The 18,596-nt window shown below is 42.5% G+C and overlaps 1 protein-coding gene across 1 annotated transcript in view; it reads left to right on the top strand.

The window, feature by feature from the left end:
* Window positions 1-15,733, top strand: part of LOC137286340 (multidrug resistance-associated protein 1-like) — a 35,787-nt gene extending 20,054 nt beyond the window's left edge. Inside the window, exons 20-30 of the mRNA XM_067818136.1 lie at window positions 310-412; window positions 1,236-1,473; window positions 2,470-2,780; window positions 3,590-3,789; window positions 4,968-5,094; window positions 6,515-6,616; window positions 12,335-12,481; window positions 12,787-12,945; window positions 13,273-13,439; window positions 13,600-13,794; window positions 14,073-15,733. Coding sequence (XP_067674237.1) covers window positions 310-412; window positions 1,236-1,473; window positions 2,470-2,780; window positions 3,590-3,789; window positions 4,968-5,094; window positions 6,515-6,616; window positions 12,335-12,481; window positions 12,787-12,945; window positions 13,273-13,439; window positions 13,600-13,794; window positions 14,073-14,187 — 1,864 coding nt within the window. The 3' untranslated portion in view covers window positions 14,188-15,733. The remainder of the gene's footprint in view (window positions 1-309; window positions 413-1,235; window positions 1,474-2,469; window positions 2,781-3,589; window positions 3,790-4,967; window positions 5,095-6,514; window positions 6,617-12,334; window positions 12,482-12,786; window positions 12,946-13,272; window positions 13,440-13,599; window positions 13,795-14,072) is intronic.
* The last annotated feature ends 2,863 nt before the right edge of the window (window positions 15,734-18,596 follow it).

Here is an 18,596-nt window from a genome sequence, read left to right as displayed (position 1 = left end):
GTTGATCACTAGATTGTATGATCCAGACTCGATTATTTGCAGACCGCCGCCATATAGCTGGAATATTGCTGAGGGCGGCGTGAAACTCAATTCACTCGCTCGCTCACTCCTTGACGATGGTGGTATGTGCTATTCAAAAGCGAGTCCTCATTTATCTTTTAACAAAAGAGTATTTCTTCCCTTGTTTCCATATTATTTTTTTCTAATATCCCATGAGAGGTTGTTCGTCACAGGTAATTCCTTGTAGGATTACATTTTCTTCCATGAATGTTCTTCATTAAATATTTACGACATGGTTCATACACACAGGTCTGAACCCCAAAGCAATGCAACCGTACAGCAAGCCAAAGAAGAAGAATTGAAAACAGACAAGAGGAAACTGGTTGAAGAAGAGGTTGTGGAGTCTGGCATGGTAACTGACCTTCTCTCAACGACATTGAACTTGAATATTAAATATTGAAATACCAAAGTACGAAATTCATAGGAAATTCAGTTTTTGCTTTAAAGTCGGATATAAAAGGCATTTCCAACAGTCTGAAACAAGCGCATCAGAAAAATGTGTACTGGTTTAAACATTCAGGCTTCGTTTAGCATTCATTGTAGATGTATCATTAGGTCGAGATTGAGGAGACCAACGTAATTACTTCGAGTTATCTAATCACATAATGACCAAATTAGAATACTCGGGAACCAAGCATTTTCAAAGTTCATATCATTGTAATGTTTGTTCGTAGAAGTAGGTTTACCACAGGAAAATTTAGAAAAGCACTTGAGCTGAAAGGTACCAGTCACTGAGCAAATACATGTATCAGGCTTCAGTGCACTGGTCTCACAGCCAGATAACTTCGAACATCGATCGATTTATTTGCTGATATGCAAATATCCGGTCTCCACAACTAACACCTGCTCAGATATTGGTATACTGAATGTGGTCATGCCACTGAGGACTCTTGCAAGAACTTGTGACTCACATGTGACCTGATCATGTGACCATAGTTATAACCAGTACAAACTGTGCCATATGTTAACCATGTTGGCTTCTCTCTATTAACAACATTTACGTTTAGATTTGCAATATAATTATAAATGTGCGGTCAGAACAATAAGTGAAACTGGAGTTCTTTGCTTTGGTTAAATGTTGCATACTGATAATATGAAACCTGTTGGTCATTTTTCTATGTATGTCTTTTTTAATAGCCCTTTAGGAAACATAAATTGTGAACATATTGTTTCAGGTTACTTTGAAGGTATTTCTAACCTACTTCCGGGCTGTTGGGTTATTGCCAATGTTGGTCGCTATGGCCATGTACGCGTTATTTCAAGCAACGTCGGTAACGTCAACTACATGGCTCAGCAAGTGGACTGACGACACCTCGTTAGGAAACCTGACAGCGCTACCTTCCAACAGCACGGCCCGAATGGAGAAAAATGAATATTACACTGGAATATATGGTGCTTTGGGTCTTGTTCAAGGTAAGGTTTCAAAGACAACAAAGGCCTTGTAAAAATCCTAGAGCTATGTACTTTATTATACATGATCTACTAACCTGCTTCCCCTTTCACAAAGCTCTCGTAAGCATATTATCTAGTATCATTTCACCTAACATTTCTGACCCGTGAAGGTCCCGGGGTAGAGTAGGCCTTCAGCAACCCATGCTTGTCGTGAGAGGCGACTAACGGGATCGGGTTGTATTTCTTGCTGACTTGGTGGGGACATGTCATCGGTTTCCAATTGCGCAGATCGATGCTCATGTTGTTGATCACTGGATTGTCTAGTCCAGACTCGATTATTTACAGACCGCCGCCATATAGGTGGAATATTGCTGCGGCGTAAAACTAAACTCACTCACTCACCTAACACTTCTCGTAGCTATCGTACGTCATATACCGCTACAGGAGTTTCGTAAAACTTTTCACTGTTCGTATTAACTCACTTTTGCGCTGGTACGTAGAATCAGCAGAGTTGCGTTTCTTAGTTGTCACAGGATACGTTAGTTTTGGGTTTGAATTCCAAATTTTACATTGACTGGTCCTAGTTCCTGTCGCGTCATAGCTGAAATTCCGGGCCGTTAACAATAAACATCTTCGAAAAGACAGGGTACTCTTTTTCAGCTGCAGACGCAAAAATCAGTCATATTTTTCACATAATATGAATTTATGCTTCAGCACATGGATTATATGCAAGTGTATATGTGGGTGTACGTGGGTGCGTGCGTGCATGGCTGGGTGAGTGCGTGTGCGTATGCGTGTACGTGTGTGTGTACTTGTTCTTAATTAAACTGTCAGGATGCCTGGCGTATTTCAGACGTGTATTCATACATTTTGCATCCTTTTAATCTGCGGATGAGAAGAATCTTTGTTTTCAAACATTTTCTGGGAAATGTCCAATTTTCGATACAATCAGCCCAAGAATATCAGGAAACGCATTATGGCGGGCTTTATGACTAATACGTGATTTTTATTTTCCAGCTGCATTTATCATGGTGTTTTCCTTTTTGTGGAACCTAAGGACCGTCAAAGCATCGGGTACACTCCACTCCCACATGCTGAGGAATGTTCTGAGGGCACCGATGTCCTTCTTTGACACCACACCTACGGGCAGGATTGTCAATCGGTTCTCCCAGGATATGGACACCATCGACATTAGGATGCCGACCACGGTGGAGTATTCCTTCAACACCACGTTCCAAGTCATCAGCAGCATCATCATTATCTCGTACACCACCCCGATATTTCTGGTCGTTGTTGTTCCCTTAGTCGCAATATACTTCCTTGTACAGGTGAGCGACCCGTAAAGGTCATAGGGTAGAATTGGCCTTTAGCAACCCATGCTTGCCACAAAAGCCAACTATGCTTGTCGTAAGAGGCGACTAACGGAATCGGGTGGTCAGACTCGCTGGCGTGGTTGACACATGTCATCGGTTCCCAACTGTGCAGATCGATACTCATGTTGTTGATCACTGGATTGTCTGGTCCAGACTCGATTATTTACAGACCACCGCCATATAGCTGGAGTGTTGCTGAGTGCGGCGTAAAAGTAATCTCACTCACTGTACAGGTGAGCATTAACACAACTCTTCAGTACCTTGAAAGAATAAAATAAGAAAGGGGACTTTAAGTATCAACAAAGCAATTGCTCAAGACAACGTCATATCAGCTGTTTTAATCGACCTGCCCTAACAAAATCAGTTAAGACTTATTCATCTTCAAAAATATATAGAATCTTTCATGAAGCATCAAATTGTAAGTAATTTGGATACATCTGTTGGTAATACACACTGTTTTTGCTTGTCCGAAATATGCAGATGCTGAAGGGAGAAATATATATTAAAAGTGAATTTCTTTGCTGTAAACTGACATCAAGAGTGACATACAAGCTATATGTGACAGTGTATATATTCTCCTATTACTTTGCAAAGAATCTGTTTGTCTACATTGCGATCCTGTTTATTCTCCATTAAAAATGTGAACAGCTTACTGTCAAGAGTTACGTTTTGATTTATGGTGTTATCGCCCCCTGAAGGATCACACTGAATGTTTTTTTGTAAAGTATATCGTCATCATATTGAAAATGTGCATATTTCCGCAGCGTTTCTACGTGACAACCTCTCGCCAGCTGAAGAGGTTGGAAGCCAAACATCGCTCTCCGATATACAGCCATTTTGGGGAGACATTATCGGGAGCCAGTGTTATCAGATCGTTTCAGGCCCAGTCAAGGTTCATCAAGGAATCTGAAGACCGGGTAGATGCAATGCAGAAGTATAGTTTTTACTCATTCTCTGCTGTCAGGTAATTTTGATGTCCCAGTGATCATTTTTGAATGGTGTTTATATGCAAAAAACAGAGGTTTTCCCATACCAATACCCCTAAAACGGTACCATTTTAAGAGGGACCAGTGATGGTCCGGGGTCTTCAGGAACCCATGCTTGCCATAAGAGGCGACTAACGGAATCAGATGGTCAGGCTCGCTGACTTGGTTCACACGTCATCGGTTCCCTATTGTGCAGATCGACGCTCCTGCTGTTTGTCACTGGATTGTCTGGTCCAGACTCGCATTATTTACAGACCGCCGCCATGTACCTCAATAGTTGCTGAGTGCGACGTAAACCTAAACTCACTCACCATTTTACGAGGCATTTAGAAGTTGGGAGCAGTAAGTGAATGAACAATTTCTTCATTCCAGTAAGAGGTATCTCCCCATAATCAGAACAGTGTCTTTTCCAGTTTCGGCTGTACGAAATAAGATGACAGCAGACATCACAAATATCTATCTATTTACAAATTTGGAACCCGAGAAGATCCAGGTTAGAAGTGTTCTTCGGCAACCCATGATTATAATAGGTTGAGGCAACTAACGGGATCGGATGGTCTGACTTGGGTGGGTGACATCGTATCCCAGTTGCGTAGATCGATGCCTATGCTGTTGATCACACGATTGTCTGGCCCAGACTCGATATATATGTATGTATGTGTGTATATATGTATGTATATATATTCGTCCACTGGCCGTCAGTTTCTGTAATATCAGTATGCCCCATGGCTCAGAGCCCACTTCCTTCTTTGGATAGGTAATAATTTAGCAATTTTGTTGGACGTTGGTGGGTGAGTTTAGATTACACCTCTTTCAGCAGTATTCCACCAATATCAATATCAATACTTTAGTGTCAGCCGAAACGTAACCTGCTTGACTGTGTCTTCTTCAGGGATGTAAGACTTACACCTTTGATGTGTATTTTGAGTATATTCCAACGGGATTTCTAGTACACGAATAGTGTGTATTCAGTAGGAATTCAACATTTATACACCTGTTTCTTCATGGAAAGTAGAGCACTGTTCCCCATATATACATACATGCTCGGTCGCACTTAAAACCTCACCTAACTGAATTAAGACGATATCGTGGACACCTGAAACAATGTACAGAAATATAAAAACCAGTCCACGTATTCAGTGAGTGTATTTGACAGATGGCAAGGTATACGTCTGGAGGTCATCGGAAACATCATCGTTCTGGCCGCTTCCCTGTTTGCCGTCATGTCACGTGACACCCTGTCAGGAGGGCTTGTAGGCTTATCAGTCTCCTATGCTATTGAGGTATGTACGGTAAACTTCGTTTACAACGAACTCAAAGGGAACAGTAATTTTAGTTCGTTTTAGTCACAGTTCGTTTAACCCAGTCTACTAAAACATATGAAAAAAGCCACTTGACATGTTGTCTTTGAGTGTACTTCCTGAGTGCGCATCACTGATTCAAACATGGCACCATTGCTCAACTACATTAAAAATATCGCTTTACTGGTTTCCAAAACATGATCATCGAGTACGTGCTTGGTAAAACCACAGAGGGGCTATCAAAGCCACTTGGTCAAAGAAAAATGTCAGCATCTGGTGTGACTACTTGGCATCCGTGACCCACAAAAGAAAGGAGATGCCGAATGCTGTCTTGAGCAATGTTTTGATACCTTTTCTGAAGTGCTGTTTGAAGTTCTTGTAGTGTCTGAGGTGTCAGGTTGTGCTGGAACAAGCGTCGATCAAGAGTATCCCATAGATGTTTAATGATGTAGAAAAGGCAACGGTAATATCTGAACATTGCTTTGCTGAAGGAAGTCCTGCCAAATACCTGCAACGTGAAGTCATGCTCCAAAGATCAACCATAGGCGTTGATGAAGGGAACGACATGACGTTAAAGTGATCTTCTAGCAAAAAGTCTGACTTCCCACAGCCTTACTGTCTGGTCGGAGATTCGGCACAGTCGAGGTATTTGGAAAGTTGTGGATGATGGGGCCATGGTGTTCGAACGATGTCTCACCCGGATGTAGCGATCCTGGGCGGCGGTGGTAACTCTAGGTCGACCTGTCCTACGGCTGTCATAAACCTCCCACTATTGTTGCATCGGGTCCAAAGCTTTGAGATGGTCTGTGTGGACACACTGAAGTCCCTTGCCACTTCATGACGTGATACTCACCCTCATAAATGGCTTATGGCGTTGTGTCTTTGTGCCTCTGTCTTTTCATTCTCTTGTCTATAGTGTATGAAATCAGTGCGCATGGAGAAACATTGATGTGGCTCTTTAAAGCCTTTAGTCTTAGACTTCAGCTCAAAATGATACACTTTTTCATGATACACATGTATTTCATGCAGAGTGCGTTTAGCAATTGACTAATTGACTACAGACGTTTTACTTCAACGTTTCTTTTTTCAAAAATTCATTTTTTCCACTGGTCACGTTTCTTCTCTTAAGATTATATGTGTAAAGTAGCAGCGAAAAAGACTCAGTTCGTTATACCCGTAAGTTTGTTATATCCACAGGTTTCTTGTGTGTTCGTCACACAACGTTTATGACCCGTGTTTAATCATGAAATTATGAACTCTTGATTCGAAGAATCTTCCATACTTATAATGCCTGAGACAACTGATATTGCCACTATTGCCGGAATTATTGTGCCTTTCGTACCAACACAGGCAAATTTTATGCAAATTTCTTTACTCTTTACCAGGTGTACACATATTTCAGATAACTGCTACCCTCAGCTGGATGGTGCAGCTGGTTTCAGAAGTAGAGACACAGATCGTTGTGGTGGAGAGGGTCAAGCAGTATACAGAAATACAATCAGAGGTAAACAAATACCTATAATATCTTTCCTTATCTTGACTCATGCTTATAATGCTTCCTTCCTGCTCCTATTCGAATGATAGTGGAACACTTGAAACCCCTTGTAGTTTCTTCTGAAGAGGACGAGAACGTACACTCATCCACGGGTTGCCTCCCATTCCTCTTTCCCACCGAAATAGTCACATGCCCTACCATGGCTGTTACTCTCTCCTACATCGCCCTGGTTGTTGGGTTATGGGAACTTCGAAATCCCTCTACGTTGCCATATCCTTTTGTATTTCTATCCTTCAGCCTGATTTTTTTCTGCATATGGATTTCGGTCCGTATTATCCGTTATTTGTGCAAATTATGACAAATTGTACCTAATTATGTTGTTTTCCTTCACATGAGTTTACATAGGTCTGATGAAATCCTGTTCTCAATGTAGGTATCATTTGTCTGCTACTTATCCGCACCCCTTGTGTCCTTCTTGGACTAATCAATACTCTTCCAGCTCTCACTGCAACTTTTGTATTGATTTATCTACGTAACAATTTACTGATTATTTGTTGGCTTTACTTCGATGTACTAAGGACAAGGTGCGGGGGTCATCTCAAGTCATGTTAATAAATCAACGGATAGTGTGAGTAACCGCCTGTTGCAAACTACAGCTAAAATTCATGTTTTCAGTGATTTTCCGATTTACTCGAGGGGCTGGTCTCTATTCCGGTAGAAGTGCGCCTCCTAGAAGAGGGCTTCATCCTTGAGCTGCCATCAACCCAGGGAAAGAAGCAGAAGAAGTTTTCATCTAGATCCTCTTCCAAGTCATATTGCACGAGCAATACGACTTAGCAGAGATCCTTCAGCTAAGACATTGTCCTCCCAGCCGAAACAGACCTTTTAGACGACCCTCCCATATCGCTGGAATCACAGTCATCAGCAAATCGTCGCAGCATCAGTGGTTGATGAGATCTACCTCTCTGGTACTTCCAGCTACGCAGCAGATAGCTCAGGACCTGCCATCAGCTATGCAGACATCCGGTACCAGGGAAACGAGTAGCGTCTCCTCATCGCAGATACACCACAGATTGGAGGAAGATTCTACATTCTCCAATGCTTCATTAACACCGCAGCAGAAAGTGCAGAACTTCGACGTAGGAGCAGTTATGAAGCAGTTCAAGCAACAGTTGATGACCTGATGGAATGTCGGTTCACCAAAGTGAATTATTCACAGCAGTCCTCTACGATAAGAGCATCCAGGTGAGATCCTTCTACACAAGATACAGCAGGTGCGGATCGTCATTCAGTAGATGAAGAACCAGGGCAGGAACATCAGTGCTCTGCAAGAACTTCACCGTCACAAGATTCTATGATCTACAGTTGAGAGGGTTCCACGAACGTCACTGAAGAGGATGAACTTCGGGAAGGGCAGTTTTCACTTCAACAGTTACAATAGGAGGGGATCACCATCAAGACACACCCGGTCCACGTTAGAGGCCAGAAGATTTCACAGCCAAAGATCAGTATCACCTTCCCAGAGAGATAGCCATTCTCGAAAGAGAGGGGCGTTCACGAACAGAAGGCACACGGAAGGAAGACTCACTGGTGCAGCTTGCATGAAGGGATTCGCAAAGACTTAGTTCATTGGACAGGGTTCTGCCCACAGAATGAGATGAAGAGGGTGACGGTGTCTTCTCTTATGCGGAACTAGCATTGTGGATTGAATGGCCTGGACTTTGCATCGCCATTGACGGAGCCGATTGAAGCACTCATGTACAAAATGATGGATGATGACTTCGGCTCTCTAATGACTCTCGACTTCACACCCATCGATCCTCATCTCAAAATTCCAGAACCCACGTTCAGAGGAAGACAGGATGATCATTTAACCGCTGCTTACCCTGAAGAGAGATCAAGATATCATCTCAGAGTATCTGGCATCTACAGGTCTCATCCTTTAGCGAAGGCAAGATCTACTATTGGCATACTCATGGAGCTATGGGATTACCAAGCCACTAATGAGAGACCCATGGTCATCATACTTGGCAGAAGAATTCACGAGGCTGGCAAAGAAGTCACACAAGATTCAAGAGAAGTATTGATAAATCAAGTCCATCGATACTTTTTCCAATGTCATCCACCAGACGTCACAGTGCTACAGCAACAAATCAAAGGACTCAGGTGTAAAGATGGGGAGTATTCCAGGAATAGGTTCTTTTCTTCGGCCAGCTGGAAACAGCAGGTCAACCTCCAGGAGAAGACACACCTCAAAAGGTTCCAGAGAGACTAAACGTAGAAGATGGTGTTCGGAACGACTGGACACTTCCACCCGCAGCTGTTCCAGTACAACCAATCGATACTGGGTGTACATCACCAGTGGTACTGGGAAAACTGGGGAATACTGAAGGATGGCTATGCGACACAGATCATGCAAGAAGGTTACAGGATTTGACTGAAGGCCACAACACCGCTGATCTGCAATCCACTGATCAACTACGCAGACGAGCAAGCAGAGAAGCTAGAAGAAGCCATCAACACTGGAAAAGAAGGCTGTTTGACGTAGTAGATCAATATTATCATCCGTTTTTTGTTCAATAGCGGACTGATGAAATGCAGTCTTGCTAAATAAAAAAACCCGAACATAACATACTCAATGAAATGCTGATCATAATCAGAACATCATACCATCTCTGTGAGGTGTTTGCCGAATATTTTTCCTTAAAAAAAACAAACTTGTTTGATTTAACAAACTATCATTAAAATATTGACACAGTTCACTATTTGTTACGAGGAAGTTGTGCAGAGAAAGAGACAGCCAGATGTGCGAGAAAGCATGGAGACAGCACAACACAGCACAGATTAATGAATAAATGACTTTTTCGCCACTTGAGCATGTGCTTCTCGAACACCTGGCTGTGCCTTTCTCTGCACTCCTCCCTCATAATAAACAGTGAACTGTGTCAGTATTTTAATAACAGTTTGTTAAACGTTTTCTATTATTAGGACATTGGAGTTGGAAAGATGTCTAGATTATGATCAGCGTTTCATTGAGCATGTTATGGTTATTAGTTTTTGAGTTACATTGCAATTCATCGGTCCGCTTTTGAGCCAAACGGACTATACCTGATATCCGGCTCCTACTCCCCAATCTTCCTAGTACCCGAGAAGAAAAACTTCATGTTGTAGACCAGCCTGAACAAGTTCAACCAGGACTATCTCATCAAGCCTGTGGCCGTGGAGGTCCCAAGCTAGAATAGGCCTTTAGCAAGCCATGCTTGCCATAAAAGGCGACTCTGCTTTTCGTGAATCGGGTGGTCAGGTTTGCTGACTTGGTTGACACATGTCGTCGGTTCCCAGTTGCGCAGATCAATGCTCATGTTGTTGGTCACTGGATTGTCTGGTCCAGGCTCAATTATTTACAGACCGCCGCCTTATAGCTGAAATACTGCCGAGTGTGGCGTAAAACTAAACTCACTCACTCTTCAAGCCCGAAAGTTTAAAGATGATCCACCTTCCACAACTCCAACATCTCGTTCATCCAGCAGACTACCTGGCCAGCATAGACCTCTGGTATGTGTACCTACACATCCTCATACATCAGGAGTCAAGAATGTATCTGTGGATACAGTTCAAAGGTCAACACTTCCAGTGGAACGTCCTGCCGTTTGGAATTTCATCGGCGCCATAGTTCTTTACACAAGTGCCCAAGCCCATCAAGATGCCAGTCAACTCAGACTACACCTGGACTTCACCATCAGACTACTCACGCAGCGCGAATGGCTGGTGAACTCGCTGAAGTCCAACTTACAGTTCCTGGGGATTAGATTCATCACTACAGAGAATCGCATCATGGTCCCAGAAGATTGTTGTGTCGAGATACAAGCCATGATCCCACAAGCAGTCATCTTTCCACTGAAGCTATGAAAATGGCAGTGTCTATTAGGTTAAGAGGAGGACTACAGTTGCACCCATTACAACAGTTCTCTATATGGATACGTCACTGGGGAGCACTTCTAAAAAAACAAGGTAGCTGCAGCAAGTGGTAGAGAAGGGAACAGCATCTTCGAAATCAACTGGAGACGAAGGCAGTGATCAATACCTTACAATATTCAAAGAACTTCCCGAGCAACAGAATTCTGATGATCCACATGGACAACTCCACAGTGGCATTCTGCATCAACAGATAAGGCTCAACAAGTTCAACTCTCTTGTGGCTAATCTCCCATTGGTTCGAGATGGCAGACAACTTGAACATCTGGATAAAGGCATGTTTTATCCCCAGAGCAAAGAATGTCTTGGTAGACACTCTCTCCCGTCCACAACACCCGTTTTCATCAGAATGAATGCTACATATCTTGAGGCATTTCAGCTCATCATGCAGATGCTTGGATCTTTTCTTGTGGACCTGTTTGTCACATAATTCAACAGATTCACACATTCGTCTCACCAGTACCAGATCAGCAAGTATGGGCAACAGATACTGGGCAGCGACTACCTCTATGTAGAGCAACTCACAACTCAAATGATGAAAAATGGCAGAGATCTTAACTGTATGCTTGGCGGAAAGGCTTCACGGCAAGGAAAGCAACACATGCCCAAGTAGCAGACTACTTATGTCAACTGCAGCAGACAAAGCATATGGAAGGTTTGACATTTCTACCTATCTGGCAGCTACCAGCACAGTCGTCACTATGAAGACAGGCGACAAGCTGATGAAAGTGCCAGAAATACGTGTTCTACTATGCTCCTACAAACTGGAACATCAGCAAAGAAATTCAAGGCATTCTCAACATAGCATTACAACATCTCACATACCTACGAGTCTGATATCAAGCAAACTTCGAACAACTTAGACAGATGACACTGTTTCTTCTCGCACTTGGCATAGCAGGTTGGATGTCAGAGATAAATGCGCTACACTTAGGATGAACTCTGTTCGACACAGAACATTGTGCAGCAGCACATCTAGGACTTAGATGGGACGTTGTTGCGAAGAATTAACTACCTGCTCAACCAGATAGACAGTTCCTCATTCCAGCGCTATCGATGATGAATCCAGAGGATTTGCATGACTTATCCTTGTGTTCAGTGAGAGCATTGAAGATCTACCTGCACCGGATGAAAACAAAGAGACAAAAACGTCTATTTATCCTTTTGTCTACAGAGACATCGACACAAGTCTCCAGAACGACAATATCAGTATGTATGAGAGCCGTTATACTGAGGGCCTACAAGGCAACAGGACTACCACCTCTGCGAGCATCCAGCCAGCATAAATTCAGAGCCCTGGCATCTACACTCTCACTACATGGGAACTGCTCGATCTCCTCTATGTTCATTTATAATGGAGGACTGCTTCTGGAAATCCAACACGATCTTTGCGAGTCATTACCTCAGGGATCTGGCTGCTGAAGACATTGGCCCTGATTTCATCAGCAAAGATCCACGACCCGTTTGTGCTAGTTTTTGTTTGTTTGTTTGGTTGGGTTTTTTTTGTTTGTTTGTTTGTTTTTTTTTCTTTTGGTTTTGTTCTATTGGTGTGTTGGGTTATCGCCAAACCTGACTCGCCAGGCATACTGTCCGATAGACATAGTTTAGTAATTAGCTAAGCAAGATATTTAGACTTTAATAATGGAGGTTTCACTACTAGTATACCTGTTGAAACTTTATGATCTCTATATGCTTGCCTTTATGCCGTACCATGGATGCCGGTGTTTGATACAAACGTTTATACAATGCCAGCCAGCATGGGACATACCGGAGAGACGTCCAAATCATGACTGGCCAGACGCGGGGGTGTTGAAGTTCCTTGATTACTCAACGCGGTACAGAGAAGGCCTTGACCTTGTTCTCAAGGGAGTAACGTGCACAGTGCATTCTGGAGAAAAGGTAAATTAAGGAGGTACTGACATATGCTATATTTTTTTCGACAGGGAATATGTTTGGCTATCAAACTTACATGACTAAATGAAAGCATCACATTCCAGAAAGAAATGGTTTGCCGTAAAGATGTCTGTATTAGCTATTTCTGACAAGCACTTTTTAAATTCCACAATAATATTTATCATACCTCCAGCAGTGACTTTGCTCATAGGATGACATGCATGTAAAGTCTCCCAAACATTGGACTGAATCCATTTGACCGTTACTTGTACTGGAACCATCAAAGTTTTATACATGTATTCTACAACCAGGTGGGCATCGTTGGCAGGACGGGAGCTGGAAAGTCCTCTCTGACTCTGTCGCTGTTCCGATTGATAGAAGCTGCAGGGGGGGAGATCAACATAGATGGCGTTGACGTCAGTACAGTTGGGCTGCATGACCTTAGGAGCAAACTCACCATACTACCTCAGGTAAGTCTGAATGACATGTCCGTCATGGGGGTGTTATGTCAAATATATAGTTTGTAATAATGTAGACAAACGACTGTGGACACCTGAAGTTCACTTGCAGGAGTGACTATGCTTGTCGTAAGAGGCGACTAACGGGATCGGGTGGTCAGACTAGCTGACTTGGTTGACACATGTCATCGGTTCCCCATTGCGCAGATCGATGCTCATGTTGTTGATCACTGGATTGTCTGGTCCAGACTCGATTATTTACAGACCGTCGCCATATAGCTGGAATATTGCTAAGTGCGACGTAAAACTAAACTCACTCACTCACTCACTCACTTGCAGGATCCTGTATTGTTTGCCGGAAGTCTACGAGACAACATTGACCCATTCAACCAGTATTCAGACAGTGAGATCTGGCGGGCACTGGAACAGGCTCATCTGAAGACGTTCATCCAGACGCTTCCTGAAGGACTGGAGCATGACTGCAGCGAAGGAGGGGACAATATGAGGTACTAATTGATGACATCATTTGTTGTAATTTACCTTGTCTCCGCAAGTATCAATTCTCTATATCATTTATGTGTTTCTTTGCTAAATATACATATTTATCTCTGCGCAATCAATGACACTGTTATTGCCAGCGTCGGTTAGCGTTCTGACATATTTCAGTGTGGGTCAGAGGCAGCTATTGTGTCTGGCCAGAGCTCTCCTGAACAAGACCAGGATCCTAATACTAGACGAGGCGACTGCAGCCGTTGACGTGGAAACAGATGACCTGATTCAACAGACCATCAGATCAGAATTCAAGGACTGCACGGTGCTGACCATCGCCCACAGACTGAACACTGTCATGGATTACGACAGGTTTCTTTTGGTGTTCTTCTTACACATCATGGAAGTATTTCAAATTATAAGTATGCACCTGTGATCTTTTGCACTCCAGTGTCAGAATGTCATATTCCGGTAAGTAATACGTAATAGCCGATCCATTCTCTAAATACCAATCACTAGATTGACTATTTATTGATCACCTTCATAGAACTGGAATATTCCTCAGTATTACAGACCACAACTTAGCATATACACGAAAATACTGTCAAATGAACTGTGATCAATGATGAGACGTAACATGTATATTTTAGAATCCTGGTCTTGGACAACGGCCGTGTGTGTGAGTTTGACACGCCCTCCATGATGTTGCGACAACCCAACAGCATCTTTTACAACATGGCCAAAACTGCAGGATTAACAAAATGATAAGCAAACATTGGATTTTATACACTGGTGCGCAGCTAGAAGATGAACAGCCCCGCAGTATGTGTGACAGGATAAAGTGTGTGTCGCCATGCACTTGATATGGGTCGCTGAGCCACATCTCTGCAGGACTCACTCGTGTCTAATGGCCGTTAAGATGTTATACTGATCAATTGGTGACGCACAAAACATTGACCTGTGCATCTCGTAATCCCAAATTTGGTTACAGTTAGACATTTTGCCTAAAACTTAGCTTGATTTAAATATATTCACCACTGCACGTGTACAGACGGACACAGTGGCAAGCCTTTCAAATGTCTCTTCTGACAGAACGTATCTTGGACATGAGGCATGATAAGAGTCCACTTGAATCTCAAGTCGATGAGTTTGTTGGGGCCCCAAGGCATGCTATGATATGGGTTCACCTTGATTGCGTTTGTATTACCTTCAGTGCCATACTCGCGCTTGCGGTTTTCACCAATGAGGTGGACTTCTGGGCCCCAAGGACCGTTTCACAAAACTCTCGTAGCCCTGCGACTAGCGTTAGTCACTGTTACAGAATAGGAAGTACGAATCCTACGAGAAAAGTTATGCGATCATAGGCTTACAAGAACTTTTTGAAACGGGTCCCTTGGTTGCTTGCGTTCCTGCCACATTAAGCTGACACGTCGTGAAACATCTGGAACATTCTTCTAAGCTGCGTTGAACCAAGCTAACTCACTCGATACTGAATATTATACTTAGACACCTCATAATATAACTGAAATTCAGTTCAAATTGGTAATTAACTCAGCGCCATATCCGGCTGACTTTGACACTTTCACAGTGTCAAGTATCTGTACTGCAGACATGTCGGATGACGCAAGCTGCATGGTTGACAGGATAGGGAACTGGAGCATCCGTGATACAGGAAGAGGTTGCTCGGTGTTTACCAATAACTCTTGAGAGGATTTGAACACAGTCTGGCATTTTCTTGTTGCAAGAGCTAAATATACAGCTACTGGGTGAGTTAGTTTTGTTTTAAGCCGCTTTTAGAAATATCCCAGCAATATCACTGTGGGGAACACAGCAAAACGCTGCACACATTACCCCCATGAATGGAATCGAACCTGGGTCGTCGGTGTGACAACCTAACGCTTCAACCACTGGGCTACCCTAAAGCCTCTACAGCTTTTGAAAATTAACAGTGTCAATGTTTATTATTTTCCTAAATTGTTCACGTTATACACGCCACGTGGGGAAAACGTCTTTTTACATACATTGTCCTTGATGACGCAGGGTTGACTCTGTACACTCTCTACATAATGATATGTAACATGTGCAAAGATTTTTGTTTTGGTTTTTAATTTGTTTTGGGGTTTTTTTTGTTGTTGTAATTTTGTACCTGCAGTCATCGTTTGCAGATTGGTGTAAAGTGTTCATAGGGCGTTCTTAGGTCACACAATCTTGTACGTGGTCAAATTGGTTGTTTCGAAAACTTTGTAACCCTTTGAGGATGTACACCAAATAAAGATACAGAAATAAAGAAACTGTCTGTTCATAAAAAAAACATTTCTCTTCATGGTACCGGCTTCTAACTGCCACTTTTGAAGACATTTTGCACTGCTGATCATCACTGGTGTCGATCTTGGTTACAGTGAAAGTGGAGCCTATGTGAGTGTGTTTAGTTTTACGCCGTGCTCTGCAATATTCCAGCGGTCTGTAAATACTCCAGTCTGGATCCGATAATCCAGTGATCAATAACATGGGCATCGATCAGCGCAACTGGGAACCGATGACATGTGTCAACCAAGTCAGGGAGGCTGACCACCCGATTCCATTAGTGGCCTCTTACGACAAGCTGAGTCACATTTTATGGCATTTTGTAGGTATACAGGCATCCTCGATATCTCCATGTATATGTTCAATTACACCTCCAACAATGTTCAGTTGAATTGATTACCTCCCTTGTCTGACTTTTTATCCAATCAGGTGTCTACGCTGGGAAGTTCAGCGTACACATCACAACTCACTTTCGCTTCTTGAACTATCTAAACGATTAAACTTGGGAACACAAATCATGCAGAGATACTCTGAAAAAGATAGGAGTTCTTACAAAGCAAAGGTAGGTCATGAAATTACGGGGCCGTGGATGCATCCAGGGTGTAGAGAAGATTTATCGGAACGTATACCCTGGAGATATCGAGGATAGAATACAAGTGCGTAGCTGGTCAGTCTTTGCCGTGTAAGCTCAATAGGTGGCAAAGTTTCAGAGTTAGATAGTATTTAGGGTTTGCCAAACCTTTAGCAACAATCAAGAATAAACCCAATATAAGAAAAGACTGGCATCATGGATGACTAGAACTGAGCAGCAATTGTTGCATTATAAACAATTTACATTGAAAAGTGAGGATCGTTGCTGTTTTAAGAATATTTACTGAACTGCATTGTTGAAAATTTAATTTGTACACGCAGTTGCTATACATACACATAGTTTGCACACATATTCGAATTTACAAGATGAAATGTTTCAGTAACCATACTCCGATTCAGTGTGAGAATCCGGTTATCCGCTTGTTTTCAACGCGTCGCCCCTCGCTGATAGGCTCAAACCCAGTTTACTGGGCAGCGGAAGCTCATTAACTGACTTCCGGATATTACATGGGACGTTAATGTGCAGATTTCTCAGATTGCGCAAATCGATCTTGATCACTGCATTGTCTGGTCCTGGCTCGACTATTCCCTGACCGGTGACACATAGCTGGGACACCTCATGCATCCCAAAGAGGGATATGTCTGCCGACATGCCAACCGGCAAAGGCGACCTTAAAAGCAACTAACCCAACGAACGAACGAATAGCTGAGTGAGACGTCAAACGGCAACAAACAAAAAACATTCTATAAGTTATGTAATCACGTAATAAACCTCATATTTTCCAACACATTATGTATTTCTTTAAAATATGAATAATGCGGTTGTGGCAGAAAGGAGATAAACATACTGTGTTGGAAAATCAAAAGTATAGAACGAAATTATAATAGGTATAAATTTTGTATTTAAAACCTCGCACTACGCTTTTGGTTTTTAAATCAAATTCTGAGTTATTATAATTTCCTTATATATATTTCCCAACACAGTATGTTTGTCTCCTACTTTGACCACTGAAATGTGAGACATATTCGGTGCGAACTGGGATTCTGGTTTTGGGGGGCATTTTTACTAGTGGTGAGTAATATCTTTAGTATACATGTATATATAGGACACTCTGTGGATAACAATTACTTTATTACATATGATGCGACATATAGTACTCCGATCCTGATAGAAACTATATCGAAACGTCGCATCATATATGATATTAAAAAGTTATCCAGTAAATTATATTTTACTTTTCTAAAACCGGGATCCGACCCTACGACCATCTTTCCGGCCTGTGTAAGGGACGCAACTCTACGTAAAAGACTGTTGCGCCCAAGACTGCTGGGTCACAAAATACAAATCGGATATCTCTGACCCGACACAGATAATCCTGTCACACAGGAATGTAGGTACACAAACTAGGAGTATCTATTTCGGTGTCAAATCAATGAGTAAGAAATCACAGCAAGGACGGGTGGTGGAGTAGGCCAGTGGTTAAAGCGTTCGCTCGTCGCGCCGAAGACTCGTGATATTGCTGGAATATTACTAAAAGCGGCGTAAAAATACACAGTCACTCACAGCAAATACACAGGCAAGCGATTTGGACGACCGACGACACACGCACACATCTTTTCAACATATAAATATAATAACATGCCAGCGAAATCGGTTGGGGTTGTGTATAGATACATATACGTACATTATATCGCTATATAACTATATCTGTAAACAGACATTTACACAAACATGTATAATAAAAAATATAAGTGAAACAGTTAAAGGATACACAGTGAAATTACAGATTATCTCATGCATTTATTTTGTTTCTATAGATGAAGGCATGATAAATATACATCGCTAAATCTTGTAAAATTTTACATTTAGCTTTCGAGAGCAGTGACCCGTGAAGGTCCCGGGGTAGAATAGGCCTTCAGCAACCCATGCTTGCCATAAAAGGCGACTCAGATTGTCGTAAGAGGCGACTAACGGGATCCAGTGGTCAGGCTCGCTGATTTGGTTGACACGTGTCATCGGTTCCCAATTGCGCAGATCGATGCTCATGTAGTTGGTCACTGGATTGTCTCGTCCAGATTCGATTATTTACAGACCGCCGTCATATAGGTGGAATATTGCCGAGTGCGGCGTAAAACTAACCTCACTCACTCGAGAGCAGTGAGTAGAATTTATTTAAATTTGGGTATGTATAATATTACTTAAAAATGTATAGATTGAAACCCTGCAAGCAGGTCCATTTGCACGTGAGGAAACTTGAAAAAAAAACAATCCCCTGAAG

The sequence above is a fragment of the Haliotis asinina genome, chromosome 6 (genome assembly GCF_037392515.1).
Source record: "Haliotis asinina isolate JCU_RB_2024 chromosome 6, JCU_Hal_asi_v2, whole genome shotgun sequence".
NCBI lineage: Eukaryota > Metazoa > Mollusca > Gastropoda > Lepetellida > Haliotidae > Haliotis > Haliotis asinina.
This window is presented reverse-complemented; position numbering and strand designations above follow the sequence as displayed.